At 35.9% G+C, this 25165-nt stretch overlaps 1 protein-coding gene across 1 annotated transcript in view; it reads right to left on the reverse strand.

Moving 5' to 3' along the window:
• The window catches only part of ARIH2 (ariadne RBR E3 ubiquitin protein ligase 2), a 66682-nt gene that overhangs the window by 36031 nt on the left and 5486 nt on the right, over positions 1 to 25165 (reverse strand). The window contains exons 2-3 of the mRNA XM_056805089.1: positions 21713 to 21776; positions 19669 to 20024 (exon numbers count right to left, since the gene is read on the reverse strand). Of these exons, the coding sequence (XP_056661067.1) occupies positions 19669 to 19923 (255 nt within the window). The 5' untranslated portion in view covers positions 19924 to 20024; positions 21713 to 21776. The remainder of the gene's footprint in view (positions 1 to 19668; positions 20025 to 21712; positions 21777 to 25165) is intronic.

Here is a 25165-nt window from a genome sequence, read left to right on the forward strand (position 1 = left end):
GTTTAGCAACATACTTAAGGGAAAATCTGGCAGGAGTTAATTCTTATTTTCCTAAGAAATAACCATTCATGTGTTTATACCATTGGACCTTTGAAAAGCAACTCAATTTTAGCTATCACATTATCTAAACATCTCAACATACTGATAGTCCAGGGATAATAAACCCAATATATAAAATTAGCCCTCTGTCTTCAACCTGGTTTCCCCCTTTCCTAGTGTCTGTCAACCTGTGGTATTGCCAAGCACCAAACCCCTAAGCAAATGGAAACTGATTTTAACAGCCTCTTTGGGTATTTGCTGCTAAATCAACCCATTATTTCTACACAAAGCTCAGTAGTAAAAAACACTAGGAGTTTCAAAACCAATTTTTTCTATGATAATAAGCAGAAATGAGGACTCTTAAGAATCCCAGAAGTGTAGAAGGGGGGCAGAAAATATGCAAGGGGAATAAAACTACAAAATATATACACAAAGGAATAAAATATAAGAGAGAGAGCGTACAAGAGAGAGAACACATTAACAAATAGAATGAGGAAAGGCAAATTCCTGATGAATTTCTGGGCTTCTGTAATTCTGGAGCTCAGGGAAATACATGACAATGCCTTCTCTGGACTAAAGAAAAAAATTCTCAAGCTTTGTAGCAAATCTATTGTAAAGAATAATCTCTGTCTACCAATTTAGAGTCTTAGTGAAAAGGAATGAATCAAGAATCAAAAGTATGGAGTTCTATTTCTGGCTCTACTTCAACTTGCTTCGTGACTTCAGACAAGGTATTTCTCATTGAAGTCAATTTTTTCCCCCCTTGTGAGGCAGAATCTGGCAGTGTATATATTTAAAACTTTTATGTTCTTAGAATAAAAGTGCCAGGCAAATACTAGTAATTATAAAGATGAAAATCACTGCATGCTAAGGAACTATCTTTATACAAATGAATCAAATGGTCTAGCTATATATTTATTCATTAGGTTCAATGTGCAACGTCCCCTCACACCTGTTCCCCCACATATACAACAAAATCCCAAGGCTCTCTCCCAAATCAGTTTTTCCAGTTCCAACCTCATCTTGTATCCTTCTTAGGGCATCAGTCATATTTTGGCTTGTGATATAGCCAAATGGTAGTCTTATACTGTCACTTCACTTCTATATGCCTTGTCTCCCCTACTAAACTCCTTATATTCAAGGACTTTGCCTAGAATAGCTCAGAAAAGGTATATTGAACCATTGCAAGAATAAAGGTATTTCTGAACTGGACCCATCATGGACCTAACTAGAGTATTATAATCAAATCATTCTTTCCTGAGTGAATCTACAATTAACTCTATTAGCATGAAATCTCTGGACAGGTTATAATTTCATTTAAAATAGAGTGAAGGCCAAGTCACATTCAAAACCATTTCCTTTAAATCCTTTAATAGCCTGAGCCACTTTGTGTAAATAATTCACAACTCCCATAAAAAAGCAATGCAAAAGACTGTATTTTCCTTTAAAAGTTTACTGGAACTATAAACTAATGTTAATAACTATGGAAGACACTGATAACTGACACACTGGTGGGAATTTTAAATTCTTAGTGAGTCAACAAGGACCTCCAATATAGAAAGATCTTCAAAAAAGCTAATTCATACTTCAGTGTCCAATCAATTGATGTGAAAAAGTATCACAAAACACATTTTGTTACTGTATATGCCTTAACCAGACAATACAAAAGGTAGCTTGTTCTATATAAACATTACCCAAGAAAAGACACCTCCATTAAAGATTCTGCAACTAAACATTCCTGAAATCATCCAGTTTGAACTAATAACAGAAACACAAATTCCCTATCATACTTTTCCCCAGGGCCTAGTACAGAGCTTTGCACATGGACACAAATGCTTAATACTTGCTAAGCTGAAATGAATACTCAGGTGAAAAGCAGAACCCCTAGCAGAGTCTAGTACATAATAATCACAATGCATATTTCAATGACAACTATTACTTCAGTTGTGGTTGAACACTAGGTTCTTTGATGATGGCACAGTATGACACAGTAACTGGCAAAAAAAAAAAATCAATTTAAACTATTGCCATTTCAAGACTCCCTGCAAGCCTTTGACTGCTCTGTCCACCTTTCTTTTCCATTACACTCTGATCCAGCCAAAATAATCTAAATGAACTCTCTAATGCTTGACCTCACTTCCCCTATTTTGTTTCCAGACCTCTTTGCTCATGCATTCATCTTCCTGTTAAAATTCCTTCCTTCTTTCAAGACCACTTTACCCATGAAACATTTTCTAACTTCCAGCAGAAGCAAAGTTACCTCATTTTTCTCTCTTAAAATTTTCTCATCACACTTTCCTTGACCGTAGCACATCTATACTCCCCAATGTCATTATTACTTTATTCATATATATAGCTATATCTGCACAAAACCATGCCTTGGAAAATGGTAAGCAAGTAAATATTGAATCAATGAAGGCAACCTTTTGTCAGACATTATGTTTTTTTCCTCCCACTAGATATGTGTTCCAGGTACATCACAATGAGATCAGAAAGAGTTAGAGTAACCTGTTCCTTGAAAATATTAAAATATGCTCCTTCAAGCCAAGCTCCCAGGATCTCAGCTACCGCTGTAATGGTGCTGCTCTAATTTCAATGAAGCACTCCCAGAATATACGTATAGGATCAGATTTCTGAACAGAATACATTTGTGTGTGACATGCTAACTTGTATGTCTATAATTTTTACCTAATATATTATATATTTTTCTTTCCCTCTCAAAAGTTAACATTTTCAGGGGGTGGCTGGGTATCTCAGTGGATTGAGGACCAGGCCTAGAGACGGGAGGTCTTAGGTTCAAATCTGACCTCAGACACTTTCCAGCTGTGTGACCCTGGGCAAGTCACTTAACCCCCATTGCCTAGCCCTTACCACTCTTCTGCCTTGGAACCAATACACAGTATTGATTCCAAGACGGGGAAGGGAAGGGTTTAATTAAAAAAAAAAGTTAACACTTCCTCAACTGGATTTCTTGAGGATATATCTATATTTCTAAGCAGACTACAGTATGTCAATCAAGTAATGTTCAAGTTGTAATTCTAACTCCACCTAAGGATAAGGAGGAAAGTTTTCCTGAGGTAGAAGTTTTGTTTTGCTTTTTCCAATTAAAGCATAAGGAAATTTAAAACCAATCATGTTGGATATTCCATTTTATCCATTTGTTCTTTCATTTACTTAAGTGATTTAAACACTTATATGCAAAAGGTTGGGTGTTAGGTGCTAACAAAGAAAATGGAAAAAGTAGTGTCTGAAGCTTACTACCTAGTTATTCTTCATATATAGACAATCAGTCAACATACCTATTAAATACCTGCTATGTGCCATTTGAGAACATGCTTCCATTAGCTTAACCTTGCATAGGTCTCCTGGAAAGTTTAAACTAAAAGGGAGGGAGCAGTTAGGTATCTGTGGACTGAGAGCCAAGCCTAGAGACACGTCTCAGACACTTCCCAGCTGTGTGACCCTGGGCAAATCATTTAACCCCAATTTCCTAGCCCTTACTACTCCTCTGCCTTGGAGCCAATACACAGTATTGATTCTAAGATAGAAGGTAAGGGCTTAAAAATAAACAAATAAAACTAAAGGGCAACTTCAACTGTTATTAGTTGTAATACTAGGGCAACTGGGATGACAGGCACTTTTATCAACTATTCACAAGTGATGTACTAATGTATACTGATTTGGGGAGAGGGGTAAACCTCAAAGAATATAGTTTTTGTTAATAATATTATTTAAAGATGGTTAAAAATTAATCTCTCTTATGTCTATTAGATAACGATAACTGGCCTTAGCCAATCTGTCTTAAAATTTTCAGGAAAAAATTAATAACAGCCCTGCAAATAGATTTTTTTTAAAAAAATGTATCTGCCCACCAAACTTGTCACCAGCCAAATCCAAATCCCACACTTACCAATGTCATAGTGATGATACATCTGATGGCAGTGAGCATCAGTGGCCTGAAAAAATACAGGTTGTAGTTTCAATTTTTATTAAAAATTCTTACTTGCCATCTGCCTGAATTCTTTTAAGCTTACATTTTTTTTCATCCTATGTTCTGTTATATTGCTACAGAATAGCATTGCTATATAACAGCTTCTTGGCTTAAGTAGTAATCAGAGGTTAACATATGAGGTGAGCTGTAGTTTGCAAGGAAGCTGTGTTGGTCTAGGGTCTAGTATATAAAGCAGAGAATGAGAAAACAAGGTTAAACCAAAGATTTGTAAGTTCCTAGTCTGTAAAATGACAGGGTTGCACTATATGTTCTCTAAGGTCCCTTAGAGCTCTAATATTATTATCCCATGAATAGGAAAAAAAGACTTGGATTGAGGGAACAAGGCTGAAAAGACAATGGCTACTTAATCTAAGAGCATGGGTCAAAATAGAGAGAGCTAAGAATTAGTGAAAGCAAGGGAACTGTAGAAGGATTAGAGAAATCAAGGAAGAAGATGGATTAGAAAAGGGAAAGGTGAAATCTAAGAGACAGATGGTGAGAGGAAGGTAGGAAGGTAATAGAACGGAATGAAGGGTGGTGAGCCACAGGTGCCTGTTGTGCCTACTGTGAAACATGATCTGAAGAAAATTTTATGAGGGGAAAGATCTTACAGAATTGGGAAACTATATTTTAAGTATAATATACTCAGCCTTTGGGTAAAGGAATGAAATTGAGTAGCTTAATCATAACTCTGTCCATTCTTTCTTTTTCCTTCCAGCGTAAGGAAGGATGGGAGGATGTTGTGGTCTAATTCACACTTGCTGTGAATCATGACTGGAGAATCCATCACCACACATGCATTTTTTACATGTTATAGATAAGATATTGAAAAAGAATTTGAACGTTTCCAAAGAGTCCTATCTTTAATTCAGTCTTAACGACAGCTGTGACCTTATACTATTAAGCTCAGCACAAAACATAATACTCAGCACAAGGTTATTTATCTGGAATGAAATGTAAGATCATTAAAAAATCATCCTTCCTCAATTATAAAGGGAATAATTTCCCAAAGATCAAAGAATTTTACTGATATACTTTCATTTCGATCCCCTTTGGAAAATTCCTGGCCCCAACGGCCACTGGGAACATCCTTTCAAATTCCAACAAGAGATTCTAGAGAAACAGGTTGATGATCAATCATTTGGAAGAAGAGGGAAGTGTAAGGGAGAGATTCACTTTTATTTAGGCAAAATGTCTCTATCTGAAAAAGTTTCATGCCATATTAAAGACTCTCCTTAATGCATAAACTGGTTTAGTGATAAAAATTAAATTTGGAATTTCTATAGTATTTTAAGATTTAAAAATTATTATATTAAGAAATGAAACTATCACTCCAACTGTTTCAGCTCAAGGAAATAAAATTATTTGCCCGACAAGATTATACAGCTAACAAATGCTGGAGCAGGGATAAGAACCCCAAGTCTTCCAATTAGAAACTCAGATCTAGGACTTAGCTATTGTGTGCTGTGAACAGAATTGTCAAGAAAACTCACTGCATTTAAAACTATATCTATATTTCTGACTAAGAGGGCAAAATGGATTCAAAATCCTATTGCTTTTGACAGCAACTAAGATCCAGACAACAAAAAAAAGAGGAGTATATGTTCTAAACAGAACACTCTCTGGGCATTGGCATCTGAGGACTCCTATTAGAAAAGCTGGGGAGAAGCCGTAGCTAGAGTCACAGAGGTTCACTCATTTTCTAAAGTCAAAGTCCAAACATATATTCACCTACAAACGGTTACAGGAAGCAATAAAAGGATAGAGAAGAAATATTTTGGTCAAAGTCTTTCCCAATGAATAAAGCCTAAGAAAATTCCCATTAATTTCTTTAAAATGTGTCCAATGAAGAGGTGAACAAAAGCAACTTTAATGGAAAAAAATCAAATTCTTCCTTTAAGCCAGTTTACCTATTAGTTAGCATAACTGATTTATTTAGCTTCACTATTAGGAGAAATGGAATTCAAATTTCCTCAGGAAACTGTAAATAGTTTAAATCTAAAAGAACCTTTTCTACAGAGAAAGTATTTGTATTATTTACTACTTGGGATCTGTATCTAAAGATTTAAAACTATTCAGGAGAAAATTACAAATAATGCCTCTTCTGCTAAAGTCTCTAACATTTCCCTTTAAATGCTAAGTTTTAGAAATATGAGCTGGAAGACACACACCAGATGGGAAAAAATGCAATTAAATTCCATCAGATGTTCTCCTAATAGTGATCCTTTCCTGCTGGAGAGGAGTTGGTATTTGATTACAGAAAAACTGATAATGAGAGTTAGGGGAAGGAGATCAGGAAGGGTTCTTGGGATATCTGAAAACAGCTGATGAAAGACTCATATCTCAAGTATTTTTACATCTTTAAAGGAGGAAGAATGAAGTTAAAGATAGGACTGTTATCCCTTAAGAGCTGCTCCTATCACATCTCTCTAAAGACAAACATAAATCTATTTAATATGTGTATGTATATATGTGTGTGTATATATATATGTCTGTATCTCTCTCAAGTTTCTTCTTTTTTTTTAAACATTTCACTTATTTCTAAGCATGTACAGATCCTGGAGAGTGTAGTTTTGTTCCCTCAAATTTCTTAAACCAAACCACACCAAAAAGTTAAAGGTCTGCTGATAAAAAAATGCTTTTTATTTCTTTGGTCCTCCCTTCAAGAAAGTTTTTCAATTCTACTGACCTTTCAATTTTTAGTAGCTAAGTGATAACTCAGCAATAACAAGACAACTCTATCTTACACCATGGCCTCTCTCTAACCTTACAGGGCACATTTGTATTATACAATCTAGCAAAGAATTAAAAACTATTCCATACTATTCTTTTTTCTGGGTAACTTTAGGCTCTCCAATGAGATTATATCTCATTTAATAAATATTTGCATGTAAGGTCCTATGAAAGGGGGCTTTTAGGATAGAAATAAATAAAAGGTGATTCCTTACTTATGGGGAGCTTCTAATCTAGTCAGGGGAAAAAGACTGATAATTCTTGGGTTCAGTATTAAATACATGCTCTAACCAAGAGTTTAAGAATGAAAACTTCTTAAGAGATGTGTTATTTCAACTGCTTTTGGAAGGATAGGTAGAAATTCTGATTTTTAAGGTTGGGGAGACAAGTCTTTTTGCTTTAAAAAAAAAAAACCCTTACTTGTTGACATTTGTACAACCCAGTGGGATGATTTGTTGGCTCTGGGAATGGGGAAGGAAGATTAGTGGGAAAGAAAATGAGTCATGTAAACATGGAAAAATATTCTAAAAATTAAATTATTTTTTTTTAAAACCCTTACTTTTTATCTTTCAAGGCAGAAGATGGGGTTAAGTGACTTGTCCAGGGTCATACAGCTAGCATGTATCTGAGGTCAAATTCAAACCCAGGACCTTCCCTCTCTAAGCCGGATACTCTGTCCATCTAGCTGCCCCAGGAAAGGGTCTTTCAAAGTAAAAAGGGCATGAACAAAAGTATAGAAGAAAGACAGTACAAGGTGCAATCAGGTAATGGAAAGTAAAGTGAAACTGAAAAAGATATAGGTATGTTGAGGTTAGACCATAGAACTCAGAGCTATTTAAAGTTTTTGATCAGTAAGATAGGTAGCTTGCAGGATGAAGTGGATCACTCAATAAACAAGTATTTATTAAGCACCTCTGTGCCCTCACTATAAATACAGAGACAAAAAAGAAATTGTGTGTGCCCTCAAGGAGCTTATATTCTATCAGGGAAACAACATATATAAATATATATATATGCAGAATGTATTAAAAATGAAAATAAAAAGGTACTAACAGCTGGGCTGAAGAAGAAAAACCCTAAGTAAGAAAAAGCATTTGAGCTGAGTTTTAGAAAAAACTACAATTTCTAAAAATTATTTTTTTCAAGTAATATAAATCTATTTTATTTCCTTCCAATTTCCCCCTCCCCAGAAAAAAAAAAGACAAAATCCTTGTGACAAATGTGCATAGTTAAGAAAAACAAATTTCCACACTGACTAGACCTCAATCTGAAGTACATCACCCCTGTCAGGAAGTAGATAGCATGGAAAACCAGATTCTAAGAGGTATATTGGAGAGAAATCTGAAAGTTAAAAGATCAAGAAATTTCTTGAGGGTAGAGGTCCAAAAAAACTTTTTTTTTTTTTGGTATTCCTCAAAGCTTCTAGTTTCTGTGTAAGACCAGGCACTCAATAAATATTTGCTGACATACCACTGCTGGGTTTATACCCCAAAGAGATAAGGAAAAAGACTTGTACAAAAATATTTATAGCTGAGCTCTTTGTGGTGACAAAAAATTGGAAAATGAGGAGATGCCTTCTGAATGGCCGAACAATTTGTGGTATCTGTTGGTGATGGAATACTATTGTGCTAAAAGAAAATAATGAACTAGAGGAATTACATGTGAACTGGAACAACTTCCAGGAACTCATGCAGAGTGAAAGGAGCAGAACCAGGAGAACCTTATACACAGAGATGGATACATTGTGGCACAATCGAATGTAATGGACTTCTACTGGCAGCAATGCAATGATACAGGACAATTCTTACTTATGAGGGACTTGCGAGAAAGAACGCTATCCACATCCAGAGGAAGAATTGTGGGATTAGAAACACAGAAGAAAAACATGTGCTTGATCACATGGGTGGATGAATATATTAGGGATTTAGACCCTAAACGATCACTCTAGTGCAAATATCAATAATATGGAAATAGGTCTTGATCAATGACACATGTAAAACTCAGTGGAATTGCTCTCTGGCTATAGGAGGGGGGTGGGGAGGAAGGAAGGGAAAAACATGAATCATGTAACCATGGAAAAATATTCTAAATCAATTAATTAAATAAAAAATTTTCAAATCTAAAAATAAATAGGCAAAAAATGAATGAACAAGTATTTGCTGACTTGATTAACTGGTTTCCGGTAGAGTCTTCTTCTGGGCCATAAAGTCAACATGGTAAGATTTGCCAGAGCTTGTATAGTATAAAACCCAAAGTCACCTTCACATCTCAGTGAGGTATCAGTAGCTTAGCCTAGCTAAATTTGAAATGTATCCGTAGCAGATTGGCTGCTAGGTGATTAATTTTTTTTCAGTCAGAGCAAGTCATGAAGACCAGCTATAAAGATTTATGTGAAGGAACTGTAATCTGTAGCAGTAAAGAACAAATTCACACCAATGAAATAATGAATCTTGACAAATTATATCTCCTTTAAATGATATTGAAATACCAGTGAACTACTACTTATTTGGTGAAGTAAAATTCATTCATTAAAGAATCAACACATAATGCTTTTATAAGAGATTAATGCTACCCATGCCAATTTTTGAAGCTAAGCTATTCACTATCAAAATTGAAAACAACTACATTTTGCTTTGGACACTTATTCATAGATTAAGAGCTAGAAGGCACTTTAGTTCCAAGCCCCTCATTTTAAAGTACACAAGCCTAGGTCTTCTGAATCCAAATGCAGCACTCTTCCATTGTACCAGGCTGCCTCGGATAGTCAGATCCTGTTGGTGCAAAGAAAATAAGCAGCTTGATTTCTTTGGGTTAGTCTTCCCAAATGCCAGCAAAATGATACTACACAGAAACCACGTCCTAGAGTGGAATGCCCACTTCAAGCATACCACACAAAGCAAAATTTCTGGACATTATGTCCCACACATACTCTATATTATTTTCTTTAATTAACAAGCAAATTGCATTTAGTAATTTCACATTTAAATACTTGTACTTACTTTTTAACATGAGGGTCTTTGATGTTCTGTGAGAACTATCTGGAGAGAAAATAAGATACTGCCCTGCACACCTCATTCCTTGATGCTTTCCTTCACTCTCAACCCCTCCCTGCAACCTTCTTCCATAATACATGCTGAGCTAAGTTTTTCTCTCTCAAACCTTTCCCAGTGGAATTAAGGGATGTTACGTCTGGACACAAAAGTTTTTCAACATTTAACAAAGGCAGGCAGATGGTCTGCCTTCAAATTAGTTAAGTAAATTAGCTAAATAACAAAAGACAACCAAATATTCCAGTGTTATAAGTGCCACTTTAATCCAGGCCCGGATTTACTAAAGACAAAAATGGTAATGTCTATATTCCACTTCTTTACCTAAAATTACATTTCACTTGTCTTTTACCCCCACCCCCCTTTTGTTCTCTGTTGTATAGAGGAAAAAGATGGCCCAGGAGAATAAACACAGATATGAGAAGATGGACAATAATTTACTTGCTCATACTTAATTCTAAATAATAATGATAGCTACCATTTAGATAACGTACCAGGCAATGTACTAAGTGTTTTATATATAATTATCATCTCATTTGATCCTCACAAAAACTCTGACAGGTAGATGCTATTATTATCATTCCCATTTTATAGATGAAAAAATTGAAACAGAAAGATTGAGTGACTTGCTCACGATCCCACAGTTAATAAGTGTCTGAGGCTAGATTTGAACTCAGGCCTTCCTGAATTCCAGGCCCAATACTCTCAATCTACTGTGCCACCTTGTTGCCCATTTTCAATCACTGAAAATGGGAAAGTAGAACCATTGCACAAACAATAGGAAATGAAGTCCATGTGGCTAAGAAAGGAATGGAATAAAAGTGCTAAAAGTTTTAGAGAGATCATTTAAGATATTTCTGAAGTTGGAAACAAAATACATGCCCAACAATGAAGAAATGACTAAACATATATGAATTTTACTATGCAATATATAAGGTGACAAATTCAGAAAAACACACTACTTGCATAAAAATGATAGAGATTGAAAAAAGCAAAGACAAAAGAATAATGTACACAATGACCCATTACACAATGTGATACAAGCCAAAGAAGAGGCAACAAAACTCATCAAAATTAGCACCAAACTTTCAAAATTAAAGACACTCCCTCCTTTCTGGGGGAACACAGATTGAGTGAATGCATGTGTGTAAAATGGCTGTTGTAACAAAACAAAATATAGCAATCAAAAAATTAAAAACAGGTTTTATATTTCTAGTCTGTTACACAACTGGTAAATACAGGAATATCTCAGGATTCAAATTTGCAATTAAGTAAAAATATCTTCTCTGGAAAGCAGTGAATATGCCAAGTACAACACCATGGATACGGTGGACACTCAGAAGTTGTTCATGATGATGACCTTTTGAAGCTGGCAAGAGAAGGAAAATTCCAGTACTGCAGTTGCCCTCAAAGTCTGATCCAACATTTTTGACCCACCCCCACCCCCACCTTTCATAAGGCACTACCCATTCTCACACTTGGGGTAAGGACAGTTTAGATAGGCCCAACATATGGTAAGAAGTAGCCACTTCTGAATCACAGGAATTTAACCTCTATTTGGAAAAGACTTGTAATCTTGTGCCAAGTCAGTAGTTCACTCACAAGAAGTCACAATCTGTGACTTCCTAGACATGTGGATATGAAACTTAAATCTAGAATCAGCTAATACTGGCAACAGGGAAAATTCACTAAGAACAACTGACCAGTCTCTCCTTAACACACACATTCTTTGAGCTTATCATCATAGAAAAGAGCTACATACATAAAAGGCGCCATCATATTAAGGTTTCTTATTGCATCACAGAGAAATGACATAAAAACCAGATGACTGAACATGGAAATACCGTTATGCTGTCCATTCTCACAGGTCATTCTGCTTGCACTTAGAAGGCTAGATTTTCTCTTTGAAAGTTATGGCCAGAAGTAATTGTAGTTGCAATTGGTCCACAGGTGGTAAAAATGTTTAGTGGAAATGAAAATAAGGAAATTATAACAGAGTTAAAAACATCTTATAAAGAGAATGTGGCAAGACAGGGCATACTAGAAAACAATTTTTCCATTTCACCTAAGTTCAGTAAATCATTATGAGAATGAGCCTTATGAAGAGCATGTGGCAAGAGAGAATATTCTAGAGAACAATTTTTCCATTTTACCACAGTTCAGTCAGAAATCACCATAGAAATGAGCTCTTGTAAAATTTGTTACATATCAGCAAAATTCATGCTAGAAAAAGAGAAACTAAAAGAAAATCTTAATATTTTCAAGATTTTGTTTTATATTTATCTCCAACGCTGAATCTATAATCCGAGACTATAGATCAATTCAGATTTAAGTAGATGCTTTAGGTTAAATGTGTATCAGAATGCAAAAGAAGACACAGTAGAATAATTCAAATAGTCTCTGCCATTTACAACTAGTGTGAACTTGAGAAATCTACTTCACAATTCAATAAACATTCAATTCAGTGCAAGAAAGAAAAAAGCAAAGGCAATCCCTGCTCTCAAAGGCCTTATATTCTACATGCATACAAGCATGGATATATAAGTTAAACTAAAGGAGAAAAAATTAACTGAGGGAAATAGGAAAATTTTCGCATAGGTGGTGACTCTCAAATTGAGCCTTGAAGGAAGCCTGTTGTCTTTTAAAGAGGTGAAAATGAAGAAGAACACATTCCAGGTATAGAGGACACCCTACATAATGTATGGAGGTAAAATGCTGAGTTTATGCCAATATATCCCTGGAACTTGAACAAAGTTTGTTAAGAGAAGTAATATGAAATAACTTTTTTTTTTTAATTCTAAGAAGGGCAAGGGCTAGGCAAACTAGGTTAAGTGACTTTAACAGAGTAACAGAACTAGGAAGGAGCTGATGCCAGATTTGAAACCAGGTTTTCCCAACTCTAGACCTAGCATTCTATCCACTGTGCCACCTAGCTGTCCCAAAAACCAGTCTGGAAAGGCAAATGGGAACTAGATTACAGAAGGCATTAAATTTTAAGTTGAGAACATTTTATTTTATCCTAAGTGCAATAGGGAGCTAATGAATACTTCTGAAAGAAGTGACATGGTCAGACCTGTGTCTTCAGAATATCATTTTAGTAGAGCAGCTAGGTGACTGAGTAGAAACAGGAAGACCTGGAGATAGGAGGTCCTGGGTTCAAATCTGGTCTTCCTAGCTGTATGATCCTGGGCAAGTCATTTAACCCCCACTGCCTAGCCCTTACCATTCTTCTCCCTTAGAACTAACACATAATATTGATTCCAAGATATAAGGTAAGGGTTTTAAAGGAAAAGAAGTGTTGGATGGTCTCTATATTCTTAGTAAGTAGAAAGTAAGGTCCTCTGTTGAGAGGAAGGGGCAAAAAATATTGAGGGGAATATTTAGGAGAAAAGAAATGGTCTGGAATTAAAAGCTGTGGGTATAGAGAATCAATCAGGGAATAATAAAAAAGATTTCCATGTAGCAGTAAGGGCGTTGATTAAATGAAAGGATATAAATTTGTAATGGGCCCAGTTGGCATGGTTATATGACTTTCTCCAATAGCTTTCAGAAGCACAGGACTAAAAGAGAAGATAGATGGTTTCAAGGCTGACAGTCAGTAAGGTAGGGGTGGTGATAGGAAAAAAAGAGTAAAGGATACAAGAATCACAAATACTACAAAGCTGAACTGTTCCACAATAGAATCAAGACTATGAAGAGCAAGGGTAATGGACAAAAGGATCAGGAAAGGGACAGATTTCAGAAAGCCACAATAAGCATAAAAAAAGAGGTTCAAAAGAGAGAGAGAGGTGAAGATGTTAGGACCAAAGAGGAATTTCAGATTTCAAGATCAAAGTGACAGTAGTTATGCATAAAAGGCAGATCTAAGAACACAACCATTCCTATGGGTGGCTAAGATAGAAGAAGGAAGTAAGGAAGGCAAATGAAGTAGGAGGCCAGAATAGTAATGGGGACATCAACATGTAAAAGTACTTGAATATGAAGAGGTTGATGTTGAGTATGTACTATGTACCAGGTACTAAATTCCTTAAAAAAGAAGGGAGAAATGTCTCTTGAGATCAGGATACCACTAGGCAGTATAAACAAGGAATTATTCTAGTCAGTAAAACAGAAAGTGGAAATTTCAAAGGAAAAAAGGTTGCTGACTGATAGTGGAAAAGGAACAGTTCAGAAGTGGTTATGAGAAACAAGAAACAAACATACTTCTATTTATTCAGTGTGATAGGAGAAATGAAAATGTAACTAGCAAAAGATGAAACAATTGAGGAAAAACTAAGTTTGATCTTCCAAGTACATTGATTTATCCAGAAATTCATAACAATTGTCCAACATACAGAACCAACCCCTCCTCAGTTAATTTAAAGGAAACGCTACAACATTAGGAAATCTGATTTCTAATTGGATGAAAGATTATTGGCTTTCCAAGTTGAGAGGGAGAGAGAGTAAATAGATGCAATTCCTTGAATTCAGGAAAACAAGTATCCCACTCCTTCCCAAGTATCTGTAAACAATCAAAGGAACATGAAAAAAAAATAACTGATTGATCAGTATGAAGCTAGTTAAGACATGGATTGCTTGAGATGTTCAATTATGAGAAAACTCCTTACATCAATCTTAGGATCTGACTACCACTGGTCAACATAACCTACGTCCTTAGTTAAGGGTCTCTAAACAGCAGGTACAGGTAGTCCAGTTTCCCAACCACGCAGAGGTAGGTTCAAGCAGTGCAATAAAATTTTCTCCCAATTCCCTCAAGAATTTGGATTAGGGCTATAATTGAACAGAAAGGGCACTAAAACTAGCTCCAGAATTAAGTCACAAGATGGAGTCAGTGGGGTTCACTTAGTTTTCACAAACTCCTCAATTCTTTCAATTTTCCTCACAAGAAAAGGAGGCACTATTATCAGAGAAGATAGTCAGGGATGAAGTGTCATCTGGATAAAACTAGGCATCCATTATTGCCAAAAATGAAATGAGACTAAGGCGAAGAGGTTCTATATTTGCTCATTTGTCAAATAAGAGGTGGGCTAGCTGACTCTACTATCATCTTATTCAGAAATCCACAATAATATACTCTTATGAGCTATCTAATTCAGAGAAGAGTAATAAAGAGTGGGATATATAACTTCACATTATTCCTCAAGAATGTCATTGTTTTTAAATAAAGGCCAAATATTACAACCTGTTCTTTAAGAACCTCTGAATATGACTTCATTTAAACTACTATCTCACTTTCTAAACACATTACCCTTTCCACCTATTATTCCTTACAAATAACATGCTCTGGTGTCCTTTTGTTCAAGCTGCTTTCTTTACCCAACTTTCTAGAATTGATACTAAGACAGAAGATAAGGGTTTGTTTTTTTTTTTTAAATAGTGCTATTACATTCAAGGCCTCACTGGATGATTTTGAAATTTCTTCATGAATAAATTACTGCACACTTGTGATAAATGTCAGAGCTGTCAGTCAGTCCTTACTGAATGAAAGGGCCTTCCTGTTCCTATAAACCATGATAAAAATTACTGATAATATGAAGATCACATTTATGAAAGAATTATAATATTTCGTGTACTACAACTAGATGACTAATTTTCTTTAAAGTCTCCTATATGGTTAAACAATAGAATATTTTCTAAATACTTCTGCCCTATTTAAACGTAGCATTTCACATACCAATACTGGCTATAGACCCAATCCTTAAAAAAACTGTTAACACACAATGATGAAATAGTTCACTGTTATTAGCTCTTGGTTCCAAACAAACATACTCTGAAAAGTAAGCACATTAAAAAGAAAATTCATGCGTCTACAAACTTAAAATCACACATGCAGTATTTGAAAGAGGTTCATAAAATACTATTTTGGAAAAAAAAATTTAACCCATACCTTCTGTGTTAGAATTAATATTGTGGATTGGTTCCAAGGTAGAAGAGTGGTAAAGGCTAGGCAATGGGGGTTAAGTGACTTGTCCAGGGTCACACAGCTAGGAAGTGTCTGAGAGCAAATTTGAATCCAGGACCTTCCATCTTTGGGCCTGGCTCTCAATACACTGAGCCTCCCAGCTGCTGCTAGCCAAATTTCACAATAGCCAGCCAATTTCTTTGAGGAAGCAAGCTTTATCAACCTCCATATCTCAAATTCCTCACTTCACACTGTGATCCTTGGTATTTTCTCCTTCAGAAAGCTGATTTTGCCTAGTCTTCCTAAGGATGTCTCTAGAGTCCCTCACTATCCAAGTTCACAAAACACCAATAAACATGGGCAGAAAATGAACTATATTTACCTATATATATTTAGCTATATTTATACCTTTCTTGGGTATGAGTTGATCTGGAATGGGTGCTTAACAAGTTAAAGAAAGTATCTTTGCCCACCTTGAACTCCAAATCTATTTCTCTTTTTACCTTATTTATTCCTTTCTTCCATCTACTGCTAGTCTTCAATCTTCTGTCTCCCCTTTGTCAAGCTTCTTCAATCCTTCTTCTTTGTCTGACCCACCTCCCTTTCTTCATCATTAAAAGAAAAGGGAGACATGGTGCAGCTAGGTAGCACAGTGGATAGAGCACCAGAGGCTTAGAGTCAGGAGGACCTGCGTTCAAATCTATACGCAAGCAATGGGACCCCGGGCAAGTCACTTAACTCTGATTGCTTAGCCCTTGTCACTCTTCTTTCTTAGAATTGATACTAAAATAGAAGGTAAGGTTTTAAAGATAAATAAATAAAAAATTTTAAAGGGGGGGGGGGGTTGGCACACATGGAACACTAGATTTCTGTAATCTGAAACTTAGGAAGACAAAGTTCACCAGGTGTCAGTTGTGCCAGGAGAGGTTTACTCAATAGAAAATAGAGCTAGATTTAAAGTTTGGGAAGGTCGGTTTAAATCCCACCTCTGCTACTTACAATCTATATAATCTCTTGAGACTGTAAAATGAGAAGATTGGACCAGATATTTGTATGGTTCTTCATCTGAATGATTTTAAATAATTAAATCTCAACCTGTTCTGGTAACCAGGGAAGCAGTGGAACAAGTACATGTCAGAAGAAATGTATCCGACTCCCGCTTCTGGTATTTACAATCTGTGTAACCTTGGACGAGTCACTTAACATCCTTTCTTCAACTATAAAACGAAGAGGTTAGAATAGATGGCCTTGTGAGGTTCCTTCCAGCTCTAGATCAGACCAACAATTTCCAAACTTCAATTTGAACAACAATCTAGGATATGAGTATGTAAATAACAAGAGGAACCAACCGCAGGGAATCAGTGGCCATTAGTAATAAACTCTTGGAATTTAGAAGATTCTACCCCACGAGCCAATTCCCTCATTTTACAGATGAGGAAACTAAGACCCAAGTTAAATGTTAAGTGACTTGCCTAAAGTAACACAGGTAAGAAGAAGCAGGGTTAAGTTTCAAACTCCAGTATTTTGGTTCCAGTCTTCTTTCTACCATCCCATAACATGTACTTTCTGAATGCTTACACTTACCCAGCACTATGCTACCTTTACAGGGAAAACCAAAAAGTAATCAATCTAGCTGGAGAGCTAAAGCACTTATGTTAATAAAATGGGAATATCCAAAAGAAAAGTAACAAAGCAATATAGAATTAATTTCCAAATAATAGTTAAAGACTAAGTGCTATGTTTTAGAAGAAAGACACTGCTATAAGTGTCTTTTATACTGCTATAAGCACCAATTTTAAGTAGATGGGGCTAATTTCCCTTTCAAGGGAGCAGAAAAGCTGTCCATTGCACAGTGGGTGCTGTAGAGAACGCCAAGAAAAAAGGGAGCATAATGTTTTATTTTAATTTCACCAGAAATTGTATTCTGCTTTCTCTCACTACCTTCATTACATTTTATGGTTTAAAAGTACTTTACCACATTTACATGTCCAGGCTGAATCATTAGACTGGTATGAATTAGGCCTGGAATAGAACAGGGAGGAAGAGGTCCTTGAGCTATCCTATGAAGGTAGACAAGATTTAGAAAAGCACAGAAGACAATTATTCTCTGTAGGGAATAAAGTACATATAAAGCACCAAAATTCTAGACGTACCAAGTCTGCTCAGCCAAAATAAGATTTATTTTGAGCACAAGGCTCTCAAGAATCAGGAATAGGGGATTTATAACCTAAGGATAAGAAGATTTTTAGCACAATCAGCCAGTTTACTTCCCTTATAGACCTTCATTCACATCATTCTTCATCCTGGCAATAACCTAAAAGTAGAGAGCTGAAATAGCTTTTAATTTGTGGTGGGCAGGGTGGGGCAAAGACCACTATTTTCAAAATCTTATTCACCATGGAATTCAAAAGCTTCCAAGACACCTTCTCCACAACCCATAATCAGAGCAAGTTGCCTAAAACATTGACCCAAAATATCACACCAAAAATGTAAGTCAGAGGCAGAACTTGAAGCCATGTCTTGCTGGCTCCTATGCCAGCTCTCTATTCACCACATCAAATATCTGCAACACCCCATACTTTTCAGTTCAACAGTGATAAGAATGGTGTTCACTAAGAATATTCCTTTCAGGAATTCTGAACCTCTTCTCTAAATTGAGTACACCAGGGAAAACCTGCAATGCTTAAATTATGTAAGTGGCAGGACATATATAGAGGTACTCCTTCACTTTCAAAGAATTGTCCACATTGATAGAGGAGTAAGCAGGCACAAGCTAGGAACTTTTCTAAATGACCCTAAAGATCTAAGCACCAAGGCTAGCAAAAGCCTTAAGCTATGACTTGTAAAAAATAGACACGAATCCAGGACTTCAATCCCCAGAATGCCCTGTAATCTCACTGAATTCTCACATGGGCCAAGATCGAGAAGGTATTTAAACCTGGTTGTGAATAGGCTCGGGCTCTTTTTGGACTTCCATTTTGGGGCAGAGGCCTCTCTTCCATGATGTGAGATTATCTTGTCTAGGCCTCTCTGGCCTAGGCACGTGTTTTCTTATCCTGTATTTTCTTTAATCTTTAATCTTTAATAAACCTCATAAAAATATAATACTCCTTGCAGAGAGAAACTAATTTCTACCTGCCTCAGTCTCCCCTAAATTTTAATCTTTACAGACTTTACAGAGGTACCAATATAAAACATTTTACTCTTTAAATCTCAATTATGTACTCTAAAATACCAAATGTAGTACAAGGAGTTTGGAAAGCTAGTTTCCTCTTAAGATTTATTACTAAGACTGATTTGTCAGAAGTAGAACTCTCCTAACAATAAATATTAGTCATTGTTACATGAAACAAATGAGATCATCAGTCTAGTGCTTATAATTTTTCAGGGCAATGAGAGCTAACAAAATCTATTATTAGTCACTCATAAACAATGGGGTGGAGGATTTGTGTAGGGATGTTTTAAACTAATCATTTCTTAGCTCTTAACAAATAGTATCCCTCACCTTCTGAAACAAATTATAATCCATTTGATTCTTCAAATGCCTTATATAGTTCTGTTTTCTTTACTTTTTTCCTTCTCCAAATTTTAAACAAAATAACTTGAGCACATCATGAATACAAGATATATATTCCAAAAGATGTTTAAACCTAGCTACCTCCACTTTGTGACAAGAACTAGAAAACCCACAAAAACCCTTCACTTAATCTGGAATTTTCTTAATCCATATGAGAATTTCATCTCTAAGATCCAGACTAATTTTACTTTGTTTTAAATAGCCTCTACCCATCCCTGCCCCCTTTGCATTTTAGAAACAAGATAGGAAGGGAGGAAAGGAGAGAAGGAAGGAAGGAAGGAGGGAAGGAAAGGAAAGAAGGATGAAAAGAAGAAAAAGAAAGGAAGAAAAGAAAAGAAGGAAGGAAGACGTAATTCTTTAAATCAGCAATTTTGCTCACCTTTAACATAGTGGCTAAGTTGGCCATGTGCTCGTTCAGGGTGCCCTCTGACTCCTTGTAAGTCAGGCAGGTAAACTGGTATTCCTCTGGATCGAAGGCATCTGCTCCCTGTTGCTCAACATCATTTGCTACTCCCTCATAATAATCCTCTATATCTCCAGGGTCCTCATCCTCTTCTTCATCTTCTTCCTCACAATTTGGGTCATAGTCCTCTTCATTGCTGTCAGATCCCTGGCTATTCATGTCCACAGACATTTTAGTGTCCTGCCAAGTTGCAGATCAGGAAAGCAGTTGCTGTCTTCCCCCCTCCCCCCAAACTTTACTTCTGTCTCAAATTCATTAGGTACTTCTGTCTTCTAAGGGAGGAAAAGAAAAAAAGTGTTAACTTTTTTTTCCATATAAAATTATAGTGGAAACGGCTTCATTATCCCCAACCCAACAGAATTACTGTCATTCTTGTCTAGGAAGCTATCTCCCATATCAGAAGTGTCAAGGTCAACTCAAATATTTATTGAAATGAAAACACTGAAACCAGAAAACACTGAGCATGTCCTTTGATTTCAGGAGAGGTGTTATTGCCTGGCAATAATAACTGTACTAGTTCTATGTCATGCTTTCAACAAAATGCTGTTTTTCTAGATCAGTGAAAGCTAGAGTTAGTCCATTACAATTTCTTCCTTTGGGAGGTAAAGATAATAAGATCTGGGCAATTTAAAATGAAGGGTAAAGAATGGGAAAATATACTGGTCCAAAACATCTCAAGGTAACAAATTCTCATAGAATGTCCCTACTCTCAAGGACTATCAAATGAATGGGACACAGCACCCTGAGGAACAAAGGAAAAGTTTATCCCACACAATAGGCAGCCCACAGAGACAGCAAATTAGGGTCAGCCAGATATACTCCCCAAATACCTATTATGACTACTTCTGCATGTGATATTAACAGAGGTGGCATTTTAAGGATCAGAATTCTTGCCCATCACTACATCCAAAAGAAAAAAAGCACTGGATTTTTATTCCACATTCAACATTTTCTGTGAAGTTGGTGGAAGGTTACATGGATAAATGAAAGTCACAGGTCTCTAATGAACCTCCTCCAACATCAATGCCAAAATGATTGGAATGTCTCCTTTCTCTTTTTTTCACTTAAGGTGCTTATGGGCTTGTCAGGCAAAAGATCTAGATAATCTACTAGTTGCATATTCAGTCCTTGAACAACAAGTTAATTGTGAGAATGAGAGTGAGAAAGAACACTAAATATACTTATATTGTTTTCTTATATCAAAGGATATAAATCAAAAAAGTAGATTCCAAAAAACATCAAACTTTCACATTTATAGAATTGAATGCTATGGGTAATTATATATGAAAAGAAAGTGACTACTGACCTAGAAAAAACCCCAAAAGTTATAAGTATAGCAAATAATCTAAATTTAAATCTCTGGTGGCAGAATACAACAAATCTTTTATTTTTCTGCAAATGTTCTATTGTTAGTTATCATCTAAATAAGAAAATCATCACACTCGATGCACAATTCCCTAATGCTTATAACTTCAGAGTTAGGAACCTAAAAGTTACCAACCTTCTTTATTTCATAGCACTAGAAAGATCTGTATACAAATTACAAAGAATACCCACCAGTTCACTTAGCTCTCCTTTCCAACGACTTACTCTGGGCATTATGAATTTGTTTTTTCCCCAGTCTAGACCTGTGATTTCATTTTTATCAAGCTCTACTTTGATTGTATCTTTGATTGATTGTTACATTTCATTCATTCATTCATTCATTCATTCATTCATTCATTCATTCATTCATTCATTCATTTTTTTTGAGGGCAAATTTCCACATAAAATTTCATGATTCAAATTGTTTCCCTCCCTTCTTCCTGCCGCCCCCCCACCCCACCCCTGCAAGCTGGCATGCAATTCAATCTGACATATATTTACATTTGATTTTTAATAGACATGATAAAAGGGTAGGACAACCTACTAATATTCATCACAGTTAAACACCACAATAAATAAAATAAAAACCAAGTACCAGAGTTTCTTGAAGATCTGCCAAGTAGATGTCACCCAAACACTCTATACCGTATGATTTCCATCTAAAATCAGAAGAGAAGAAAGGATTAGATCAATACAATTCTCTGAAAAGTACCACTGTAGTGATGTTTAATACCAGAGATTAAAAAAGGAGACAAAGAGAAACCACACACTATGAGTGCTAATCATCTCCTGAATACCTTTCTTTCTCAGTTTTCATGACATTGTTCTCTCCTGGTTCTTCTCTTACCTGTCTGACTATTCCTCAGTCTCCTTTGCTAGATCTTCCTCCAGGTCATGCCCACTAACAGTGCATGTCCCCAAAAATCTGTCCAGGGTCTTCTCTTCTCCCTCCATACCAAAGATTCTTAATATGGGGTCCATGAACATTCAAATGATACATGGATAGTTTTCAGGGGGTTCATGGACTAGGATGGGGAAAAAATCCCATCTTTATTTCAATAAAATTGGTTTTCCTACAACTGCTTGACTACATGGGTCAAGGAGGATATGATTGGGGATGTAGACTCTAAATGAACATCAACAACATGGAAATAAGTTCTGATCAAGGACATATGTAATACCCAGTAGAATTGCGCATGGGCAACAGAAAGGGTGGGGGTAGGGGAGGGAGGGATAGAATATGATTCTTGTAACCAAGGAATAATGTTCTAAATCTACTAAATAAAATTTAAAAAAAAGAGGACACATAACAACAGGAAACATACTACTTTCTGAGATAGCCCATACCACTTTTGGAAAGGTCTATTTTCATGGCTTATCTTAAATTTTCCTCTGAAACTTCTATACCATTGCTCCTAATATACTTCACGGGGCCTAATAGAACAAATTTAATCACTCCCCTACATGAAAGTCATTAAAATACTTGGAAAAAAATTAAAATTAAATTACTTTTTAAAATGTCAAAAAAAATTGGTTTTCTTTGTAATCTATATCATTTTATTTTATATATGGATTCTTTTAAAGTTTGAAGTCTATGGATCCTTAGAATTATGTTTCTAAATGCATAAAAAAGTTAAGAATTCCTGCTCTATACTATCTTGCTTGGCAATCTCATCTATAAGCATGTGTTCAATTATCATCTCTATGCAGATAATTGTCAGATTTATTTATCTAATCCTAACCTCTCTAGTGACTTCTAGTTTCATATCTCCAATTGTCCACTAGATGTTTCAAACCTCAATATACTAAAAACTGATCATTAGATCCCCCCACCCCCACCCCGGCATCCTTCCCAGATACTTCCCTAATCTAAACTTCCCTATTTCTGTGGGGGATGTCACCATTCTCCCAATTAACCAGATTCGAGACTTATTAGTCATTCTTGACTCCCCATTCTCACTTGTTCCTTATATTGTCACCTAGTTTGATCAATATAGGCCAGTGCCTTCATAACATCTTTCTTGTACATCTCCTTCTTTTTGTTCACACAGCCATCTTCCTGGTGTAGGCCCTCATCATTTTATACCTGGACTACTGCAACAGCTTCCCAGTTGTTCTCCCTGACTCATGTCTCTTCACATTCCAACCTATCTTCCACTTAGCTTCCAGTGATTTTCTTAAAGCTCAGGTCTGACCAAATCACCTCTCTACTGCATAAAACCCTCTGGCTTTTAAAGCTCCTCATAATCTGGTTGCTTCCTACTTTTTCAATCTCCTTATATTTCACTCTTCTCCATATGCATCCCTCTATGATTCAACAATACTGACCATCTTGCTGTTCTTCACACAAGATACACCCCCTCCTGACTTCATGACTTTTCACTGGCTATCCCAGGTGCCTGGAATGCACTCCCTCAATATCTTTGCCACCTGGGTTTCCTCAAGACTCAGCTCAAATCTCACCTTGTAAAAGTGACCTTTCTTGGTCTTCTGATATTTTCCATTTATACTGCAGATATCTTAAATGTACACAAGTTTAGAGCATGTTATTATAGAGCACTCATTAGAATATGAACTCCTTGAGGGCAGGGAGCATTTTCACTCTCTGTGAAAGCCTAGTACTAGTAAAATGCTTACTAAGTCACTATTTTCTGAAAATAACTAATAGTAATTAATAATAGTTCTCTGCATATGAATAGGATCTAAGATTTCACTGACCGGGAGCTCCCAACGTAGAACTTCTTATAGTAATTCAGGTCAATGCCCTTCCCTGCAACTTACAATTTTAAAGCGTTTCCTAGATTACTAAAATTAAATGACTCACCTAGTGTCACAATGTGTCAGAGGCGAAACTTGAATACAAGTACTCCTGACTCAGAAGCCAGCTCTCTTACCCACTATGCCACATGAGCTCTCAATGGTTCCAAGGCTTATCCAAAAAAAAACTCAAGATGGAAAAGTAAGTTCCCAGGTACTAGCTGAGCATAAATCCAAGGAAAATAACTACCCAATCAATAGTCTATCATTTCCCTTTCCTACTAACATTTCCCAGTCTTCTAAATAACTAACTCAAACAATCCCTCTGAAGATGAGAATAAAATTAAAATTATAACAAGGCATTGAATTTTCAGATTAAATTGTGAAAGACTTAAAATAGAGGCTCTCACAGAAAAAATGCCTCCCTCTGTCATAGCACAATACTTTTAGTATGCTGCTATAAATTGACAAGCTTACTTTCAACTCATGACAAAAATTTACATTAAAATATAACACATTCTACATCAGAAACTTTTTGCAAAATTTTTTATTTATGGTAGCAATACATATATATATATATATATATATATATATATATATATATATATGTATGTATGTATACAAGGCACATATACATCTACCTCTCTGAGCCACATCACCACCCTCCTCAGTTACAGAAAACTGAAACTTTCTGTAGACAATCCAGACTGCATAGTTACTGCATGTGATCCAATTAAACGGAACAAACACTGACTATCCAAGGGAAAAGTTTCTTTCTACTGGCTTGACCTTCATAGAGTCCTTGTTAATAATAACACTCCATAGAGAAAAAGGCAAATCTGAACCAAAGGAACACCAACATCCAAGACCAAACAATGGCCTGAGAGATCATATTGTCAAACTGTAGAAAATAAACTAACTATTACAACTTTCCATTTGTTACTTTTACTAAGAAATTGATGGAACATGATATACAAATTAATAATGCTCCTCCCAAAACCATGTAGTAAAGGAAAATTTACCTTTCCAAAAATGTTGATTATTCTTCCTTTCTCACTAATACAAAGATAGGAAGGAATTTTTTTTTATTTTAAAAAATTACTTCGAATTTGACCAACATCAATAATCAAATGTTTCTATAAATAAAAAAGAACAACCTGAAGACAGTTTAAGAAGTCACCAATCTATTATGTGTAGCTTGTCTTTTAAAATATATATCCAATACATTAATCTCAAAGTTTTCTTGATTTGGGGGGGGTCTACCTCTAAACTTCACAAAGAAATCTTCTCT

The sequence above is a fragment of the Monodelphis domestica genome, chromosome 7 (assembly GCF_027887165.1).
Source record: "Monodelphis domestica isolate mMonDom1 chromosome 7, mMonDom1.pri, whole genome shotgun sequence".
Taxonomy (NCBI): Eukaryota; Metazoa; Chordata; class Mammalia; order Didelphimorphia; family Didelphidae; genus Monodelphis; species Monodelphis domestica.